General features: G+C 39.9%; 1 protein-coding gene across 16 annotated transcripts in view; it reads right to left on the bottom strand.

The window, feature by feature from the left end:
• The window catches only part of CSNK1G1 (casein kinase 1 gamma 1), a 170,005-nt gene that overhangs the window by 37,342 nt on the left and 114,231 nt on the right, over positions 1-18,432 (bottom strand). For all 16 annotated transcript variants that reach the window (XM_026478285.4, XM_026478279.4, XM_026478283.4 and 13 more), the window contains 2 exons: positions 3,818-3,969; positions 1,999-2,233 (listed from right to left, as the gene is read on the bottom strand). In XM_026478285.4, coding sequence (XP_026334070.1) covers positions 1,999-2,233; positions 3,818-3,969 — 387 coding nt within the window. The remainder of the gene's footprint in view (positions 1-1,998; positions 2,234-3,817; positions 3,970-18,432) is intronic.

Here is an 18,432-nt window from a genome sequence, read left to right on the forward strand (position 1 = left end):
AAATTAATAGGCAATTCTCTCCAAGTCATTTGAAGACACCCTTCTCTTTTCCTTCATTACAACATGTAGAATGCTACACATTTAAAAACCAGTTATGATTCGAGTTCCTATGGAAACCTCTCTGCTTTGAGACCCTGACCAGAGTTTAAAGGGCATGTGACAACCATCTATATGTATTCTCTGTAATAGGGACAGGACAAAATACAGTGACAGGTTCAATGTGACCTGGAAAACTCTTGAACTCAGGAAATTCAAGTTTGGAGATAAACTCAAAGTTCCAGCAGGAATGGCTACACCAAGAGATGAAAGAACCCAGTCTGAAGACCATACGTGCTTAAAACATACTTTGTCAAATACATAAATAAACTACCATTTAGAGTCTTTGCTACCATGAGGCACTATGCTAAACACTTTATATACTTTATCTCAGAATCTTATAGTATAAGGCACCATTATCATACCCATTTCATAGATGAGATAACTGAGGCCAAGGGAAGAAGGTTACCGGACCCAAAACACATAGCTTTAAGTGCAGGAGCCAGGATTTGCATCCCTTCTTCCTAACCATTACCTTGTACCGTATACAAATATAACACAGATATCCATCCCTTGTCTCTTCTTGCCTTTCTTGACAAGAATAATAAAATCAGAACACAAATTGCTGTGCCTGGGAAGCAGGCATTAGAACAACTTCTAGAGTCTGGCAGTTAAAACAAATAATCATGACTTTACTATTTACAACACAGTCTGTCTCTTAGTAAAAAGGAAGGAAGAGGGAGTATTGAACACTATGCAAGAGACCTGTGTTACATACATTACTCATTTAAGCCACAAACACATCCTTGTGAAATATTACTCTCATTTTACAGATAAGTTTCAGGAAGATTAAGTAACTTCTCCAAAATGATACAGATAATAAGTGGCAGAGGACCTCCTGGTCTAATTTCAAAATATTACATTTAGTTAAAGTGAGGATTTCCATACGGTTACTAAAAAAATCCTGACAGCATTCATGATTTCAAATCATATCACTTTGTAATCTGATTTTTAATCATCACTAATACTAGAATCCTCCTGTGAAAACCTATGCAGTTTACTCAATGAGGGAACTGTGTAGCCATTTAGTCTTTAAAACACTTATTAGTGTACAAAAATTCATTAATATTTCAACACCTGCTATAATTAGCTATGTCTAGGAGTATGGAACCTGATAATATCCTGTTTACATGTCTACTCTCAAGAGTGGTGATTTTCAAACATTTTTTTCAATCACTGTGGAACCTTTTCTTCAAACAGAATCTTCCATGGGAGCCCAATATATACAATAGATAAAAAGGGAAGCTTTTCTGGAGAAGCTAGTGAGGGGCCCAGGGCCTATCTATTTGGCCTCCCCATTATTCTTTAGGCTTCTCTCTAAATATTCTCCCCTGGATTAGTTCCTCTTACAAGTAAGGTCTTCTGCCTTGATTAGAGCTTTTAGCAATATTTGTGCAAATTGTCTATCCTGAATAAAATGCAAGACTCATATATTTTCATTGAGTAAGACATAGGCTCTTCCTCAAAGCATTATTCGTGGAATTATGCACAGCGAACAGAAGCTGAGTCCATGTTTTGGTGACACACTCTTCCCCAATACAGATACCAACCAGCATGATGTCCTTTCAGAACTGTCATATATGGAATCATTCATATGTAAACACCAAATTCATCATTGGACTTACTAAAATGATATCATCTTAGTACAAAAATTCATGTGCCTACACTACTGAGAAACCAAGCATTTGAAAACAGCATAAAGAATTAAAAATGTTTAAGTTGTCAACAGGATACTTAGGAAAGTCACTAACTTACCACCTTAGTTTTTCAAGTATAAAAATCACTTGCCTTGTGAAGCAATAAGAATCACAAGTTGTAATGCACAATGGGGACAAAAGTATTATTGGAATAAAAAGTTATTTTAAGGACCTGCCCCTTTCACGGAGCAGAAAATAAACACACCTTTGCCAAGATGCGTGTTGATAGACATATATCTTGCAGTTCCAGTTAAACTTTTGTGCTCCCTGTAAGGTATGTGTTTTTTGGTTTCAGGGTCAATGTATTCCTTGGCCAGTCCAAAGTCTATAATGTGTATAACATGCTCTTTCTTATTGCCTTGTCGGCCAATCAGGAAGTTCTCTGGCTTCACATCTCGGTAAATGAGATTCTTTGAGTGCACATATTCCATTCGAGAAAGCTAAAAGAGAAAAAAAAATCAATGAAAATATTCTAAAGATGTTTACTGGGGGAAAAAACCATCAAAACATTTTCTTTTATCAGTCCAAGGTTTTAACTACTTTTGAAATGAAAATAAAATTCATTTCTTCTTACTTTTACAAACCAGAAAATATTCTGATACAAATATATACATAACAAATATTAAGATAAATGAAAGTGGGACAGCATTGTTCAGCTGAAATGAGAATATACAGTTTTACCTCATAATGCTACAATTTAGAAATGATGAATGGAATTAGGTGTTTTTAGGCTACTTCAGAAAGCACACATTGGAGAGGCACGAAGTATCCCCAGCCAGGATCATCACAACAGATCACTGGCCTCTGAAGACAGGTGCCACTGCCACATTCACCTCCAGCCCACACCTTCCTATCCTCAGTCAGACAGGACTCCCCAACCTAGTTCGTTCTGTTGCAAAAATATGGGAAGTGAGGTCCAGAGAAGTTAGTACTGGACTGATTTCACAGACCTAATTAGCAGCAGAGGGAGAAGCACAGTTTTTATGTGAAAGTAAATATAGCCCAAAAAAATACTCATAAAATTACTTCAGGGGCACCTGGGTGGCTCAGTTGGTTAAGCAGCCAACTCTTGATTTCCGCTCGGGTCATGATCTCAGGGTCCTGGGATTGAGCCCCACGTTGAGCTCTGCACTCAGCGGGGAGTGTGCTGGAGGATTCTCTCTCTCCCTCTGCCCCTCCCCATCATGTGCATGCGCACTCGCTCTCTCTAAAATAAATAAATCTTTAAAAAAATTATTTCAAATTTCATTAAGTTTTACTTCCATCTATGATACCTTTCTACTTAGCATAGAAAGGGAAGCTCAGGCATTTGAATTTTGGACTCAAAAGTCAAGGTCAAGGTCAATTGTCATTTTTTTTTAACATTCCCAAGCTTTTACAGTAAAGTGGGTGAGACCATCACCATTTCAGACCAATAAAGATACATCTGCATCCTTTCTCTGAGGGGCTGACAAACTCCTCAAAGGAATGCCTTAACTGCTCTTGAGCTGGCACTGGTATGTAATTTGGTTGGAGTTGAGAGAGCTGTCTCTTCAGCTCTGCCAGTCTCTGAGAACTGGAGGCCAGAGAATTAAGGCAGGTTCTTGGCCACACAGCTTTAGAATCTGATTGTTAGGGCAGTGGGTTATATCGCCAATCCTTTCTTGGACGCAAGGGTGAGGGGAGAGGACAGAACCTCACAACCATGTGTTTAAAACCTATAAATAAAACATCAAGGAAATTACTTGCATTTGTACAATTTCACCTAATCATCCTTTTTCTCCTCAATCTAAATTATATGCTTCCACTTCAGTTAAGGGCAGGGTGTTGCTCCAAGGTGCAAATTCTTAAAATAGAGCGCACAGCAGGTGCAGTGCGACTTCTCTAGGTTAACCCTTTTTGCCCGGCCTGCTTCCTAGAATGCCATCAAGCGGCTGAGTGTGCATTCACTAGGTGTCACTACAGCTGGGAAAGCACTAAAAGTGTCACAAGGATGTAGCTGGGGAACCCACCTATCTTTCTGCTGAATAACAATGACAACTTACCAACTGGATGGCTATCATTAACACCGTCTTCAAAGTGAAAGTTCGGTCACAGAGGTCAAACAAATCCTCCAAGCTAGGGCCAAGGAGCTCCAGCACCATGGCATTGTATTTCCCACATGGTCCAAAGTAATACACCTGTGGAAGACCTTCACCTGCAAGCAGAGGGGCAGAGGGGTACAGAGTGGGGGACACAAAACCCAAAATATGAGATAGCTCCATCAGCACTGAGTATATACACACAGCACAGTTTATGAGATTTCCATTTTCTTTCATAGTCCCTCCTGGAGAACCTCAACTGAGCACAGCAGCTTCAAAGGGAACGAATAACGGGCAGGAAAGGCGAGCCACTGCACAATGGCCTCAAATAAGCAGCTATTTTATACCAGAGTGACAAAGGTATTTCCACTGCTGTATAAGACAGAGAATGGTCCCTGATCCATTACTGGATCAGAGCATAAACTATTCTCCCCCAAGGAGGCCCAAAAGTGCACTGTCATAAAAGGTTCAAAAGACAGCTCAGCGCTCAAAGCCAGCCCACCTGGCCCTGGTGCATTAGTCGGTTTCATCTGTGCTCCCTATGCTTACTGCCAACGCCATGTGGGCTGTTTGCAGCTGTTGCCCCAAGGAGAACTCGGACTGAAGGGCTGAGGTCACAGAGGGTGCAAGCCTGACCCTCTTCTCACAGGGAGTCTCTATACTTTCCTGTTTTCTATCAGCTGGAGCAAAGTCAACACACAGGGTTTGGTTACTGGTAAGTAATTCTGAAAGGAAAAGGAGAGGGGAAAAAAAAAAAAAAGCTGGGCTTTCCCCAGATTTGAAATTCATAGCTGTTCGATGCCAAAATCTAGACTTTCTCACCTAAGTGGCAACTTGTGAATGAATTTCCTCTTTAAAGTGTACTACAAATATGAGGCATTCAGTAAATAAGTGTTAAATGGCACCAAGTGAATGGTGGATACAAACGAGACTACAGAACGTTTTAAAAATCTGGTCTCATAGAGCAGAAGCATCTCCATCTCACATGTTTACATATACCATGGTCTGCAGTTGCTTCTCCTACGTTTTTTAGACAACAAAATTCTCTCCATCTCCCCATTCTCTTTATATGTACAGGCAGGATACAAGCAGAGGTGACTGATTCCCTCTGCTATAATCTGAACGCTTATGATTCCCCCACCCCCAATCCTCCAATTCATATGTTGAAAACCTAATGCCCAGTGTGATGGTTTTAAGAGGTGGGGGCCTTTGGGAAGTGATTAGATCATGAGGGCAGAAACCTCTGACTAAGATTAGTGCCCTTATAAAAGAGACCCTAGAGTACTCCCTGGCCCCTTCCACTGTGTGAGGACACAGCAAAAAGTCAGAAGAGGGTCTCTGCCAGAACCTGACCATGATGGCACCCTGATCTTGGACTTCCGGTCTCTGGAACTGTGAGAAAGACATTTCTGACTTCATAAGCTGCCCAGTCTGTGGTGACCAGCAGCCCAAACGGACTTAGACAATGTCTACTACTTAAACCTCTAGCCCAGTATGCCTATCCTTGGCCCCGGGATAAATCTTGTCTATCTGGAGTTGGTGCGCTTTGTTGCTATGACATGTATTTCATGCCTCTTCCATGTGCTGCCGCAGGCTCTCTTGTTCCATCTAGGTATGAAGCAACTTGAATGTTTTGATATGTTCATCCCTAGCTCGTATCATCGAATGTAGTAAACTCTGCTCCTGCCAGCTCCATAAATATCCACTCAATTGTCCTTGTGGTTGTTTTGATTCTCCCTATCTCTAAAAGGAAACAAGATTTAATTTGAAGTGTCTTTTTTACCCCTGTTGTTCTGAACTCATTTTTCAGGTTATTTAAAATACACAAAACCTAACAGCTGTTCCCAGTAAGTCCTGCTGAAAAATCCAAAGCATAACCCCACCACAGAGAGGCACTGCTTTTATTAATCAGACATATGGTAGACGGTAGTTTGGGGATTTTTCAAATTTATATCCTATATAATAGTTTTTGATGTCACTAAAATTTGATTCTGATATAAATATTATATTCTTCGAAACAGCTCGTGGCAGATCTGTTAGTTGCCTACCCAATGTCCATTCTCTCCTTCTTACTTAATAACAAAACTTCTAACTACTGCGAATAGCAATCCACCCAGTTACAACTTTCCAGCCTCCCTTGATAACTGGAATGATCAGTGAGACAGAAGCAGAAATTGTTGCATGAGGTGGTTCTAGAAAAGCTCTTTCACGAGAGCTGACTCAAGTTGGAAGTAGGCCCCTTTGATGATGGCTCAAGCTCCAGAAGCCATCTAGAACCACTAGACACCTTGACGATATCAGTGCCAAGAATGAACGGAACAAAAAAGAAGAAAACATGAGCCCCTGATGGCTGTGAAGTAACCAATGTTCGACTTCCCTTCCTTCTGGACTTTTTAATCCAGAAAAATCAATCTCTACCTTGACTGAACTGTTATTTGGACCTTTTTTCACAGCCAAATCTAATCCTAATCAATAAACATATTATTCTTTTAGTTGGTTAAATTGCAAATCTGGGCACAATATTCTCCTTCTGAAGTACAAGCTAAAAGTCAGGCCTGCTTAGAAATATAATACTGACATCATTTCCTAGACTTGCTGCCAATACTTGAGGATCAGTTTAAATGAGACAGATAATCATCTTGTTCTTGACAATCTTCAGTAACAAATCTAGGCATCTCTTGTCAGACATTTCCACGTTTACAAAGAAGTCACAAAAGCATTCTGGATGATGTCTATAATTTCTACATATGAGTTCTATCACTCATAACTCCACCCTAGTACCTTCAAAGATGTGAGGTGTTCCTGCTGGCTGCATTATTGCTCCTTATATTAAATACCCCGAGACCTCACAATACTCTGGCAGGCTTCAGATGCTCAGGACAACTTCTAGATTACTGAGTAGCTTGACGCTTTTCTCAAAGATGGACTAGGTCCAAGACGCCACCGTCGAAAGGGCTCAAGTCAGTCTTTGATCTAGCATTCGGTTCTGCTACCAACCCTGAAAATCCCTTCATGTCTCTCTGCTTTTTCATCTATAAAGAGGAGGGAGACGTTTAGACTGGTTTCCTTTTAAAACCAAAATTATGACAATAGCTAGGATTTCCTTCTAGGTTCCTCTTTGTAAAGCCATAGAACCCATATGAATGAGGCATGTCTCCATTTTATACAGAGTATGTGTGGATCAAATTAGAATGTAAGCTGGTAGTTGTAGTCAACTGGAAATGTGTCTATTAGAAACATCTCCAGGGATGCCTGGGTGGCTCAGTTGGTTAAGCATCTGTTTTCAGCTCCAGTCATGATCCCAGGCTCCTGGGATGAGCCCCACCATCAGGCTGCCTGCTCAGCAGAGAGTCTGCTTCTCCCCCTCCCCCTGCTTGTGCTTGCACATCCTCTCTCTGTCTCTGTGTCAAATAAATAAATAAAATCTTAAAAAAAAAAAAAAAAGCATGAAAGGCTTGTCTGTTTAGTTTCTTAGGTATTACAGAAAATGTGCCAAATATAAAAGTCTCTTTGGGAGATGCAGCCATAATTTATTAGAACTGTCTGTACAGAAAGATACCCACGCGAGTTCCATTCTGTGCCTAGTTTTTCACATGACTGCCCATAAAGTGGCCAATGCTGGTGGTGAAAGACATAGATATAAGTCCACTAAGAAAGTCTATCTCTTTGGTCAGAGATGAGCACACGGTCATGACTTATCTTGGGCTGCATTTAAATGAGAAATCTTGTATATTCTATTTCACTTTTCTTCTGCAGCGCCATCTTGAATTCACAGCTTAAGAAATTTTTAATCAATCAACATTATGCTGTGAAATCCTTTAATAAGAGAGGGGATGAGGTCAGAGCATTAAATGCAACACAAGCTATACATGTGGTAAATGAGGTACTTTCTAGAAGTAAGTATGAGGTAATGGGAACCAAGTGGGACAGGTGGGCAAGGCAGATACGCACTGAATTCTCTGATCCATGGTATTTCAGAAACTAAGGTAGTTTCATAATTTCTCATCTGCTCTGGAAATAAAGCACTAATAAGATCTCCCTCCTAAACTGGTCAACTGCATAAAAGCCCGGAAATTAAAGTACATCCTGAATTTTCCTCTCCTGAAAAATTGCTAATAGATTTCATCATATGCTGTTTAGCCACAGGTTAAATCTCTTATAAACCCAAACTGCAAGGTTATATGTACCCTGCACATGCTATCTTGTACATTTTTGCAGCGTACTTTGAAACAGCTTTCCCATCCATCAATAACATATTCTTACAAATCCTGCTGGACATGCGGCTCACACATGTATCAAGTTGCAGAGAACAGGAAGTGAGGTGTATATACCACACGACAGCTAATTTTCAGTCTGTCATAAATTTAACTTGGGTTAAACACACCAAATCAAGGATAATGGCTCCTTTATCATCCAAGCTGTTAGCTAAAAAGATTCCATAAAGCATTATGAACAGTAACTACTCTAAGTAGAGATATTTTTAAAAGCACATCAGGGTGAGAACTGAAATAGAACCACCTCGAAGCTTTTGGCAATTTGATCACATTATTGCCTAATAATTAGCCTTTCATTCTTTTTGAAAAACTAAATTATCTAGCTGTGAAGCAAGTTCAAATAAGTCCCATACCTACATTAATAACTGGATGTAAAAAATGACACATATACTAATATTTCCATAAAAAATAAGTATACGTTTAGACTGTCATCTAAAGTCAGGGCCAGAGAAAACCTTTAAGGACACAATGACCTTGGCGATTCCCTTCTTCTGTTTTGTTTATACAGTTTGATTTTTCAATTTTTACAGAAAACAGGACAGTTTTTCTCCAAAACTTAACTGTCCCATGATAGTGCCATCTAGCACAGATACTGAGTGTGCTTTAGTGTTTGTGAGAGATCAGGGAATTACTGTTTACACGGGAAATTATCATCAGGATTAACGGTAAGATTAAATAAGTCCACCTAACAAGAAAGCAGAAAGAACTGGGAAATAAACGAGATTATATTACATAGGAAGAAGTAAAGGGGGGGGAATAAAAGCATAGCCTTTAAAACTCAGAAAATAACTACAAAAACAATGCATCACAAAAATATGAAACAATACATGTGTTTCCCTTTTCTCATTTCTCTGACTCTGAAAAATGCCTCTTTACAGTATGAACCAGTTCACATATGAAATCTACTCACAATGCTGGCTTTAAAAGAAAAAACAAAACAAAACCCAGCTAGACCCAGAATTAAGGAATCAGGATTACTTTGTCCTGTAATGAAAAATGTTTTACAATCATCTTGTTCACAGGCTGTTTGGGAATTTGAATATCACTAGACATATGCTGCTAACATGAGCTCAAATCTGTATGGTGGGGGAGGAGAAGGTGAGGAAAGGCAAGAGCAGATGAATAATCTCACATTTCTGAGCCACAAAAATTGAGCTTTTACAGTTTCTGTATTACACACACACACACACACACACACACACACACACACAATTACCAAGGCCTTGAGCCTTAAAGCACGTTCAAAGTCTTATTTATCCAAAGGAGCCAGGAAAGAAAGCCTAAGGTAGGAGAAGAGATTTCTTCTGTAACAGATAGCATCTAAGATAAAAACTGTTTAAAAATGTGTTGTGTAGGGACGCCTGGGTGGCTCAGTTGGTTGGGCGTCTGCCTTCGGCTCAGGTCACGATCCCAGGATGCTGGGATCGAGTCCCATATTGGGCCCCTTGCTCAGAGGGGAGCCTGCTTCTCCCTCTGCCTGCCTCTCCCCCTGCTTGTGTATGACCTCTCTTTCTCTCTCTGACAAATAAATAAATAAAATCTTTAAAAAAAAAAATGTGTTATGTACTGGGGTTGGGTGGGGGTGGGGGATCTTTTGTTTTTCCAGAAAGACTAACTCAGCTCAGAACTTGTAAGAACTTATGGGATAAAAACCCAGTCTCTGAAAAATTTCCACTTTCTTTAGTATTGCATTTATAGTTCCTGTGATTAAGTTATAGATGCAGAATATCTACCGAGTTTCAAAAGCTAAAAAGAGACAGCCAACTCTTCTTAACACACACCTGAGCAATAACGACCACAAAGTCAAGAAAGTTCTAGCAAGCTCTTAAAAGGAATGAAAGAAAAAAATGAGGTCACTCAAAAAACAGTGAACTCCTTCTAGATAATCCTGCCCCACTTCCCTCATACTTTTTGTCCATTTGTCTGTCCTCCCTACTAAAAGAAGACTGTCTGAATACCATGTGTTAATCATGCTTGTATGTCACTGTTTAGCAGTGTTCCAAGCATATGGTAGATAAGGGCATGATAAATAGTAAGTAATAAATAAAAACAATTCAATGAAATGCCACTTGAGTTTTCTATTTGGAATGCATCATACCTACCTCAAAATGATAAAATGCACATATACAGAGCAAAACAACTTCATCAGATTTTAAACGTGCAGGACATGCTAACAGAGTTGACACTTCTGAGTAGTTCTTGTTTGTTTTTCATAGGAATGACATTTAAAAAAAAATGTTTTGGGGTGCCTGGGTGGCACAGCCGTTAAGCGTCTGCCTTTGGCTCAGGGCGTGATCCCGGCGTTATGGGATCGAGCCCCACATCAGGCTCCTCCGCTGGGAGCCTGCTTCTTCCTCTCCCACTCCCCCTGCTTGTGTTCCCTCTCTCGCTGGCTGTCTCTATCTCTGTCGAATAAATAAATAAAATCTTTAAAAATAAAAAAATTAAAAAAATGCTTTGTTGGGCAAGCCACCACTATGAAGATTCCGAGTAATTCAGAGTTGTAGTATTTCTACACCGGCTCTCTGTTATGTATATTCTCCCGTGATGGTTGTACATGGTATCTGCAGTTTTACCTTGCTGTTCCCACATGTGAGTGAACTACGTAGAACTATTCATTTTAGTTAACAGTACCAAAAGCTACACATAAACAATTGTTCATGTCTTCCCCTCTCTCAAAAAAGCATCTGCCCATCCAGAAAGAGTAAATGACCAACAAAATGAGTCATCTGAGTTGTCTAATTTGCAAAGACAGTCTGATGACATCTTCCTACCCCTTTCTTCTCCCACTCCATTCATTTATAGACAAGTTCTTTACTTTGGTCCAGGCCAACTTGAAATTACACAGTCTTTTCTTTACATAAGTAGCCCTTTTCCATTTCACTTGACCCTCACAGTTATCCTGTGAAGAAAACAGGAAAATACTAATAAACTCCACTACATATGAGATGGAGACCTGAGAGATGTTGTGTGACCTTTCCTAGGTAAGAGTGCCCAAGTAACACAACCAGATCTCTCAACTCCAGATTCACCGCTCTCCAGATTCATGTGGCTGCCAAATTATTTTCTATACTCCTTATCCTACCTCTTCCAAACCACCTGCCTTTTGGTTAACATTTACTTTTTCTAGCAATTCTCTTGTCACTCTTCTAGGATATCAATCCCATGCCATATTACACAAATAGCTTAATCTGTCCTATTCATTCCTTGGGTTTCCATTATTTTTATATCAGCTCCATGAATACTATTCTTTCAGCTTTCCTATCATATATCCATCTCTCTCTAGTTCTAGAGCTTTGTCAATTCCAGTCCATGGTCCAGAATAGGGGCCACTTGGGGCATTACTTTTTAAAGTATAAAAGTGATATATATATATATATATATATATATATATATATTCAAACAATCAAATATAACAGCAAACCAAAAGCAACACAGAAATATATAAGAAAAAGTATTCACATCCATAACAGGTGAGACACATTCACATAATTAAGAATACTTTTCTGCAACTTTTTCATTTAATATTATATAGTAGACATTTTTTCTTGTCATCTCATGGATATATCGCATTCATTTTAACAGATACATAGTATCCCACCCTATGATGTATCATATTTAAGTTTTTCTTAGTACTGATGGACACTGAGGTTGTTATCTACACTATCTGTTGTTAGAAATAGATACAGTCAACAGATACTGCCTTTGCCTGGCCTGCATCCTTTTCTTCCTTCCTCTGATAACACTTGACTCTTCCAATGGGGAAGGACCATTTCCTCAATACTACTTCATGTGGTTAAAGTGGGGTCAACTCATTTCCCACTGCCACCTCAAGGACATGACTCAAGCCAGGTAAATATCCCCCTGCCCTGGGGAACTGGGTCAAGGATGGTGCTTGACTCATGTCTGCAAAATGAGAGCCAACTCTAGGACTTTTGTGGAACTACAGAGAAGGAGGAACAATTCCTCCCCACTCCCATCCCCCACTGCTGAACTGGAAGGAGCTTAACCTGGAGCTTCCAGAGACGACCACATGAAAATAGGTAGACTACCTATCTGAGAATGAAACACAGAGAAAGCAGAGCTGAGAGAGACAGAGACAGACAAATATGTTGCATAACCTGAGGACCAAGGACAGTGTTGGTCCTGGATCTGGCCTGCCTGAGGTGAGAATATTGCTGGCCTTATCAGCTCTGCGAGCCAAGAAATTCTTCCCTTCTCCTTGCTGTCCCCGTCCCCAAGTGAGCTTGAGCTCTATCATCTGAAAATGAAAGAGTCTAGACAAATATGCATGTAATATGGCAAAAATCCTTGTGCCAACATTTTTGGGCAGGAATGCAAATGTATCTTGAGGGTAAATTCCTTTAAGAGAAAATGCTGAATCAAGAGGCATGTGTATTTAACATTTCACGATGTATCAGCCAAATTGCCAAGAGGTCTAAATCCTCGTGGGTCCCTGGTGTGTCTCTAGCCCTGGGCCTGCTTTAAATACAAGTCGTATTACTTAAGTATCTAGGCCCATGGAGTATTTAAAACTGCTTTCAGAACCTGCCTTAATCTATTATCCCCAAAGCTCCAGTTCCAGGTTACATCCTCTCTTATATTTAGCCACAGTGTGTCTGAAGGTGTCTCTACCTTTTTATCCAAGTTACTATTGATATTTCAAAGTCAGGAGACTCTTTCCTACCCCATTATTCTAATGGTAGCATGAGAAAATTTCCCTCACGGCATACCTTTATTATAAAAGTCTATTAGCCCTAAACTGCTTTACAGTTTATGAAGTGTTTTTATACAGGTTCTCCCATTTAATCCTAACAAGTACATAGGTACTACTATTCTCATTTTATAGGTAAGGTAACTGATCTAAAGTGACTTGCTCAGGTCATGTAATGAGCGGCAGAGCCAAGACCTAAACCCCCAACTTCTGCCTCCATGTCTCAAGCTCTCTCATTATATCACACGTACCCATCCGCGCTCTAAGTTCACAGTCATCTAGAGTGGCAGTAAGTTCTACTGGGACACATTGCCTTGATAGGAGATTAACTGATTTTGTAAAGATTCAGTAAAACATGGCCTGTATATGAATCTAATGGACAATCACAAGATACCGATGATGTTGATACATTATGAACTCAGGTATTAAAGAAAGAGTAATATCTCCCTTATAAAAGCACAGGTAAGATTACACCAAGAGAGCAAAAGTGCTATTTTCCTAATATAACTACCAAGGAGTCAATCTTCAAATGAAGCCTATTAATAAATTAAACACATCATTTAGGAATTCAGAAGGCAACTTGGCAAACACTTAGAATAACACAGAAAGTATAAAAAGCAGATAAGCATTTGTTTTCATTAACTTTGGGCCCATTTAACAAATTGTTCCCAGAAGTTCTCTGATTAAAAAAAACAAAACAAAACCCACTAAGGCACACAGTCTAATCATAGCACAGAAGCAGAGTGCCCCTATTACTGAACTCTGGTAATACTGTAACACCCTTCCTTAAGCATCAAAATAGCCCTGGGAGAGTAAATGACCAAGTGTTCCCCGTATTTTCTGAACAGAAACGCAGAGGTGAAGTGGCTTGCCACAGAACGACGAGTTCATGGGACAGATGCCACAGCCTGCCATTCTTTTCTCATTTGAGCCTTCACCCAAGTATCTCTCCAGTCAGAACAGATGTGACCTGATGGAACATTCAAGATGGCCTTTTATAATTCTGGTCACTGAGGAGGCATGAAGACTTACAAGGAAGCAAAGTGAACTCATTTATCTTACTGATTTTCAGCAAATCTGAGGAATAAGTGCTACAATGTTCCTGCTTCCAGTTTCAAATTCAATTAAGTTCAAAGAGTCTGGTGGTCAGTCTGTCCATTCATCAAACATCACGAGTGAGAACAGAGTGCTATGGGAACAGTAAAGAAGGCGATGGGAAAAGCTTCACAGTGCAGGAGCCACAGGCTGAGTCTCGAAGGATGATGAAGAGCTGATCAGGCTGGAGTGCAGAGAATCCTGCAGGCTGAGCGAGCAACAAGCATCCAGGTAGCTGAAAGCACAGAGGCCAAAGCTCTCTGAAATTAGAAAAACTTGACTATTTTTCTCTCTCCTGGAGTTTAATTCTGAACCACCAGTTGGTTTAACAGATGTCTCTAAAAATTATGGCAGCGGTCATTAACAAAGTTGAAAAGGGAGAAATATCAGAGTAAATAAAAAGATCACAGGAATAAAAATCTTAAAAAAAAAAAAAAAAAAGCACACCTGGGTGGCTCAGTCAGTTAAGTGTCTGCCTCCGACTCAGATCATGATCCCAGAGTCCCAGGATTGAGTCCTGCCTCAGGCTCCCCACTCAGTGGGGAGTCTATTTCTCCCTCTGATCCTCCCCCGTCTTGTGCTTTCTCTGTGTCACGCTCTGTCTCTCAAATAAATAAATAAAATCTTAAAAAAAAAACATTAAAAAAAATCACAGGAATAAATAAAGAAGAGGAAAAATAAGGATTTTATCTGAGTATTATATACCAATACTGCCTTAGTATATTTTTAAAAACAGTTTGATGGGAAGTATTTTAAGTATATACTAGGAACACACCATTGCATTATAGCAGCACGAACAGAAATATAATGCGAGCCAAGAATGAGAACCACGAATTTAATTTTAAATTTTCTAGAAGCCATATTTTAAAATTAAAGGCAGAGGTGGAATGAAGTTTAGTAATATATTTTATTTAATTCATATCCAAAATATCAACACTTCAACATATAATCAATTTAAAAATTACTAAAGTGCTTCACAACCTTTGGGGGGGGGGACTAAATCTTTGAAATTCAGTGTGTATTTTATACTTCTAGCATATTTAATCAGCTATAGGCGCTAATTAAGATGCCCCATAGCATGTGTGGCCAGTGGCTCAGCTCTGTAAGGAGTTCTGAAACATACATACATGACGCTGGCTTATGTACAAAAATGGTGCGGAAAGGAGGTGCTATACGCAGCAATCTGCAATGACCCTGACCAAGGGGCCTTCTCCACTTCTCCAGCCCACAATTCGCCCCTTCCTCTCAACTCTCCAGAACTGCTGTTTCTGCTCATTGGCTTGTCTCCCTTTAGGAAATAGTCAAGGGCAGTGCCGACTCTTGTTCACCACTGTATCCCCAGGGCTTAGCTTCAAACAGTACTTGACCCAAGTGGGATGCTCAATGAATGCCTCTTTAATAAACGCAGGACCAGACACAGAGCTGCCTCTGGGCCTTAGCTTATTTTGCACTCGGAAGGCATTCCTTACTCTTCTATTTGAACATGTCCAAGTAAATCATACCTTTTTTTTTTTTTGAAAGTTCAGCCCCTAGCTACCACTCTCTCTATAAAGCCTTCCCTGTCTCCCGTAATGAGTAACCATTTCTCCCTTCAGAATTTCCCTACTATTTTATATGTACCTTCAAAAAACTAACATTCCACTGTTTCTGTCTGCATTATATTCACATGTATTAGTGAGCTCCTTGAGAGTAGCACAGTACCTCATAATAAACATACCAGAAGCTCAGCAAACATTAAATTTTCTTTTCCTCTAGTCTCCTGAAGGGCAGAGACCATGTGATTCATAGCCCTGGGGCCCTCGACTACTCAGCATAGTGCTGTGGACACAGATGATGCTCAGCTTTCATCTCCTTGCATTCTGACTAAAGTCATTACTAGCACAAGACCACCACAGGCTGCTAAGGAATGATGAATTAAAGCCATACGAAGTACAAAGAAAGAGGAAAGTGTGGGGCACCTGGGTGGGGCAGTCTGTTGGGTGTCTGACTCTTCGTTTCGGCTGGGGTTGTGATCTTGGGGTGTGGGATCAGGCCCTGCCTCTGGCTCTGCGCTCACTGGGGAGTCTACTTGGGACTCCCTCTGCCCCTTCCTCCCCACCCCCACCCCCACCCCAACCCGACTGTCTCTGTCTCTCTCCCTAAAATAAATAAATGGATCTTAAAAAAAAAAAAAACAAGGAAAATGTAGGGAAAAATTAAAATTGTGTCAGACTGTTGAAAGCACAAGAGTACAGAGGTGTACAGAGCTGACAAATTCTTCTTTTAAGTGGGAGGAATATAAATTACTTGCTTACGAGTTGTTGAAAGAAGATGACAATATAATTGGTCACAAATGTTAAAAATTGGGGGTTTTTGATGGTTTTTGTCTTAAGCATGTTTATAGGTAAGTATTATTCTACAAATACTAATGAGCTTAATTAGCAATTGGATTACTATTTTGAAAGGAGGTACAAGGACTTATCTATCTTCATGTGGTCTGTTATTGGAACTTAAAATATTCTCTCTCACCAACGACACTGACAGACATTGGAAAGGAATTTGTTCGGTTTTAATACAAAACAGTAGATACGTGCTCTTCTACCTTCTCATAACTCAAAGGAATAATTCACTTCAGTGACTCATCTCTTTGATTCCATAGTACTCCACAGCTTTGAGGATGCTGCGAAATATTATCTTCCTTCTTAATGATTAACCTTGACAAACTGAGTTAGGAGGGGAGAGAGTCTGAGGGCTGTAGCCAGTCTTATTTTGGTCACTGAGCTTACTCTAACCCTTAGTTTGGGCTGAAACTTCTCCTGTCTCTGCCCTCCTTAAAAAAGCATTCTCTACGGGCAATCACTAAGTCATTCTTAATGACTGAAGAATGGCCATGAGGACACCAAAGGAAGAGAAACATACAGGTACATAATAAGAGAGGTGTGAACAACGAAAGACATATAAAGTATGAGCTAGAATGAAAGGAGAAAACGGCATCAGAAACTTCAGGTTCTGGGTCAGTTTATAAGCAAGCTCCCACTGACAGGCTTTGGTGATCGACTTCCCCCCCCAACCTTGACCTGTGGTTTTCTGCAACTAATCACAATTCGCCAGGTCAATTCACTTACATATAAGTTACTTGGGTCTATTTTTGGAACCCTGCCTTCTATTTTTCATGAAGTTCCTTAAAAGAAGACAAAATCCAAGTTAACAGATTCTGTTCAGACTAAGCAAGTATCTCTAGCAGTTCTGCACTTTGCAAAACAATGCACGGAAGGTGTCAGTACTCTGTGTTACTGTGAGGTGGCATGCAGGCCAATTTCTCTAATAAACACTCAACACTGTTTGCAATTAAAGAAATTATTTGCACAACAAGCCTTCACCAGGAAAATGTTTAAAATAGAAGTCCCCTGCCCCAGGAGGGAGAGGGACAAATTTTATGTGTGTAATTAAAGGTAATTACTCAATATGCTTTAGAGCTATTTGAGAGTTTTAAGGGGCAAAGAAAGGCCACATGGGGTTTGACTCTAACAGATAAGCAAGTCTCTTACAGCATTACATACAAACTTTTCTGCTTATTTTTCACTATACCACAGAGCACACTGTTAGCCATAATATAAGAAATGTCCTAATGCTCTAAACTGTGAAAAATACACACAAAGGACACACAACAATACAATGTATCCTAGTCCAGAAGTGTACCAAACACTGGGCCTCAGAAATATCAGTTCCCTTTGTTTGGCTAACTAGTGAGGCTAGTTAATCAAAGTTTAGGTCATGATCCTTGGAAGAATGAATAGAAATTCACAGAACTATCAGCAGTAAATTAGCTCCATTAAAGACCAGCGATTATTAGTACTAAGTATGTGAATTACACCCTTCCCAGCCCAGTACACGAAAATAACCTTTTCTATTCTTTCTTCATAAAATGAAGCATGAGCCACAGATTGGATTTATGCCGTAACATCAATGAAAGTATTTAAATGTCCTTTTAAAATGTTTTCTAGACAACGAAGGTAGATTTGGAAACATCCACCCATGCACATACACACTTTAAAAGGAAAAGATGATGACTCAACCACGTTTCCTTGTCTAAAGTTCATTCCATACACTGTGAGCCGGAGATGCTTTTCATACACCAGTCTCAGGCTCCTGCTGCTGAGTCACCAGCTCAAGGACACTTTTATATTTAGGTTCTGCTCCCTCAGAGGCACAACAGTGACACTGGGGTTGCTCCTTCTGCAAAGTATATTCAGAGGCTCAGATATTTTCACACACCACCCCCCTGCACCTCTTTACCCAATGGACAGGACTTTTCCATTTGTTTTTAATATGAGGTTCTGCTATTGCCCTAATGTTAACTTATTTCAAATAAGTAAAACACTCATGCTGAAAGGAGCCACTCGTGCTGAAAGGAACAGGTACTTAAGTTGGGCAGATGTGGCTTTAAATTTCAATTCATCATTCCAGACCGCCTCAAAGTTTAAAAAGCTCTGCCTCTGTTAACAAAGGCCCAAAGC

Source organism: Ursus arctos, unplaced genomic scaffold (assembly GCF_023065955.2).
Source record: "Ursus arctos isolate Adak ecotype North America unplaced genomic scaffold, UrsArc2.0 scaffold_28, whole genome shotgun sequence".
Classification (NCBI taxonomy): Eukaryota; Metazoa; Chordata; class Mammalia; order Carnivora; family Ursidae; genus Ursus; species Ursus arctos.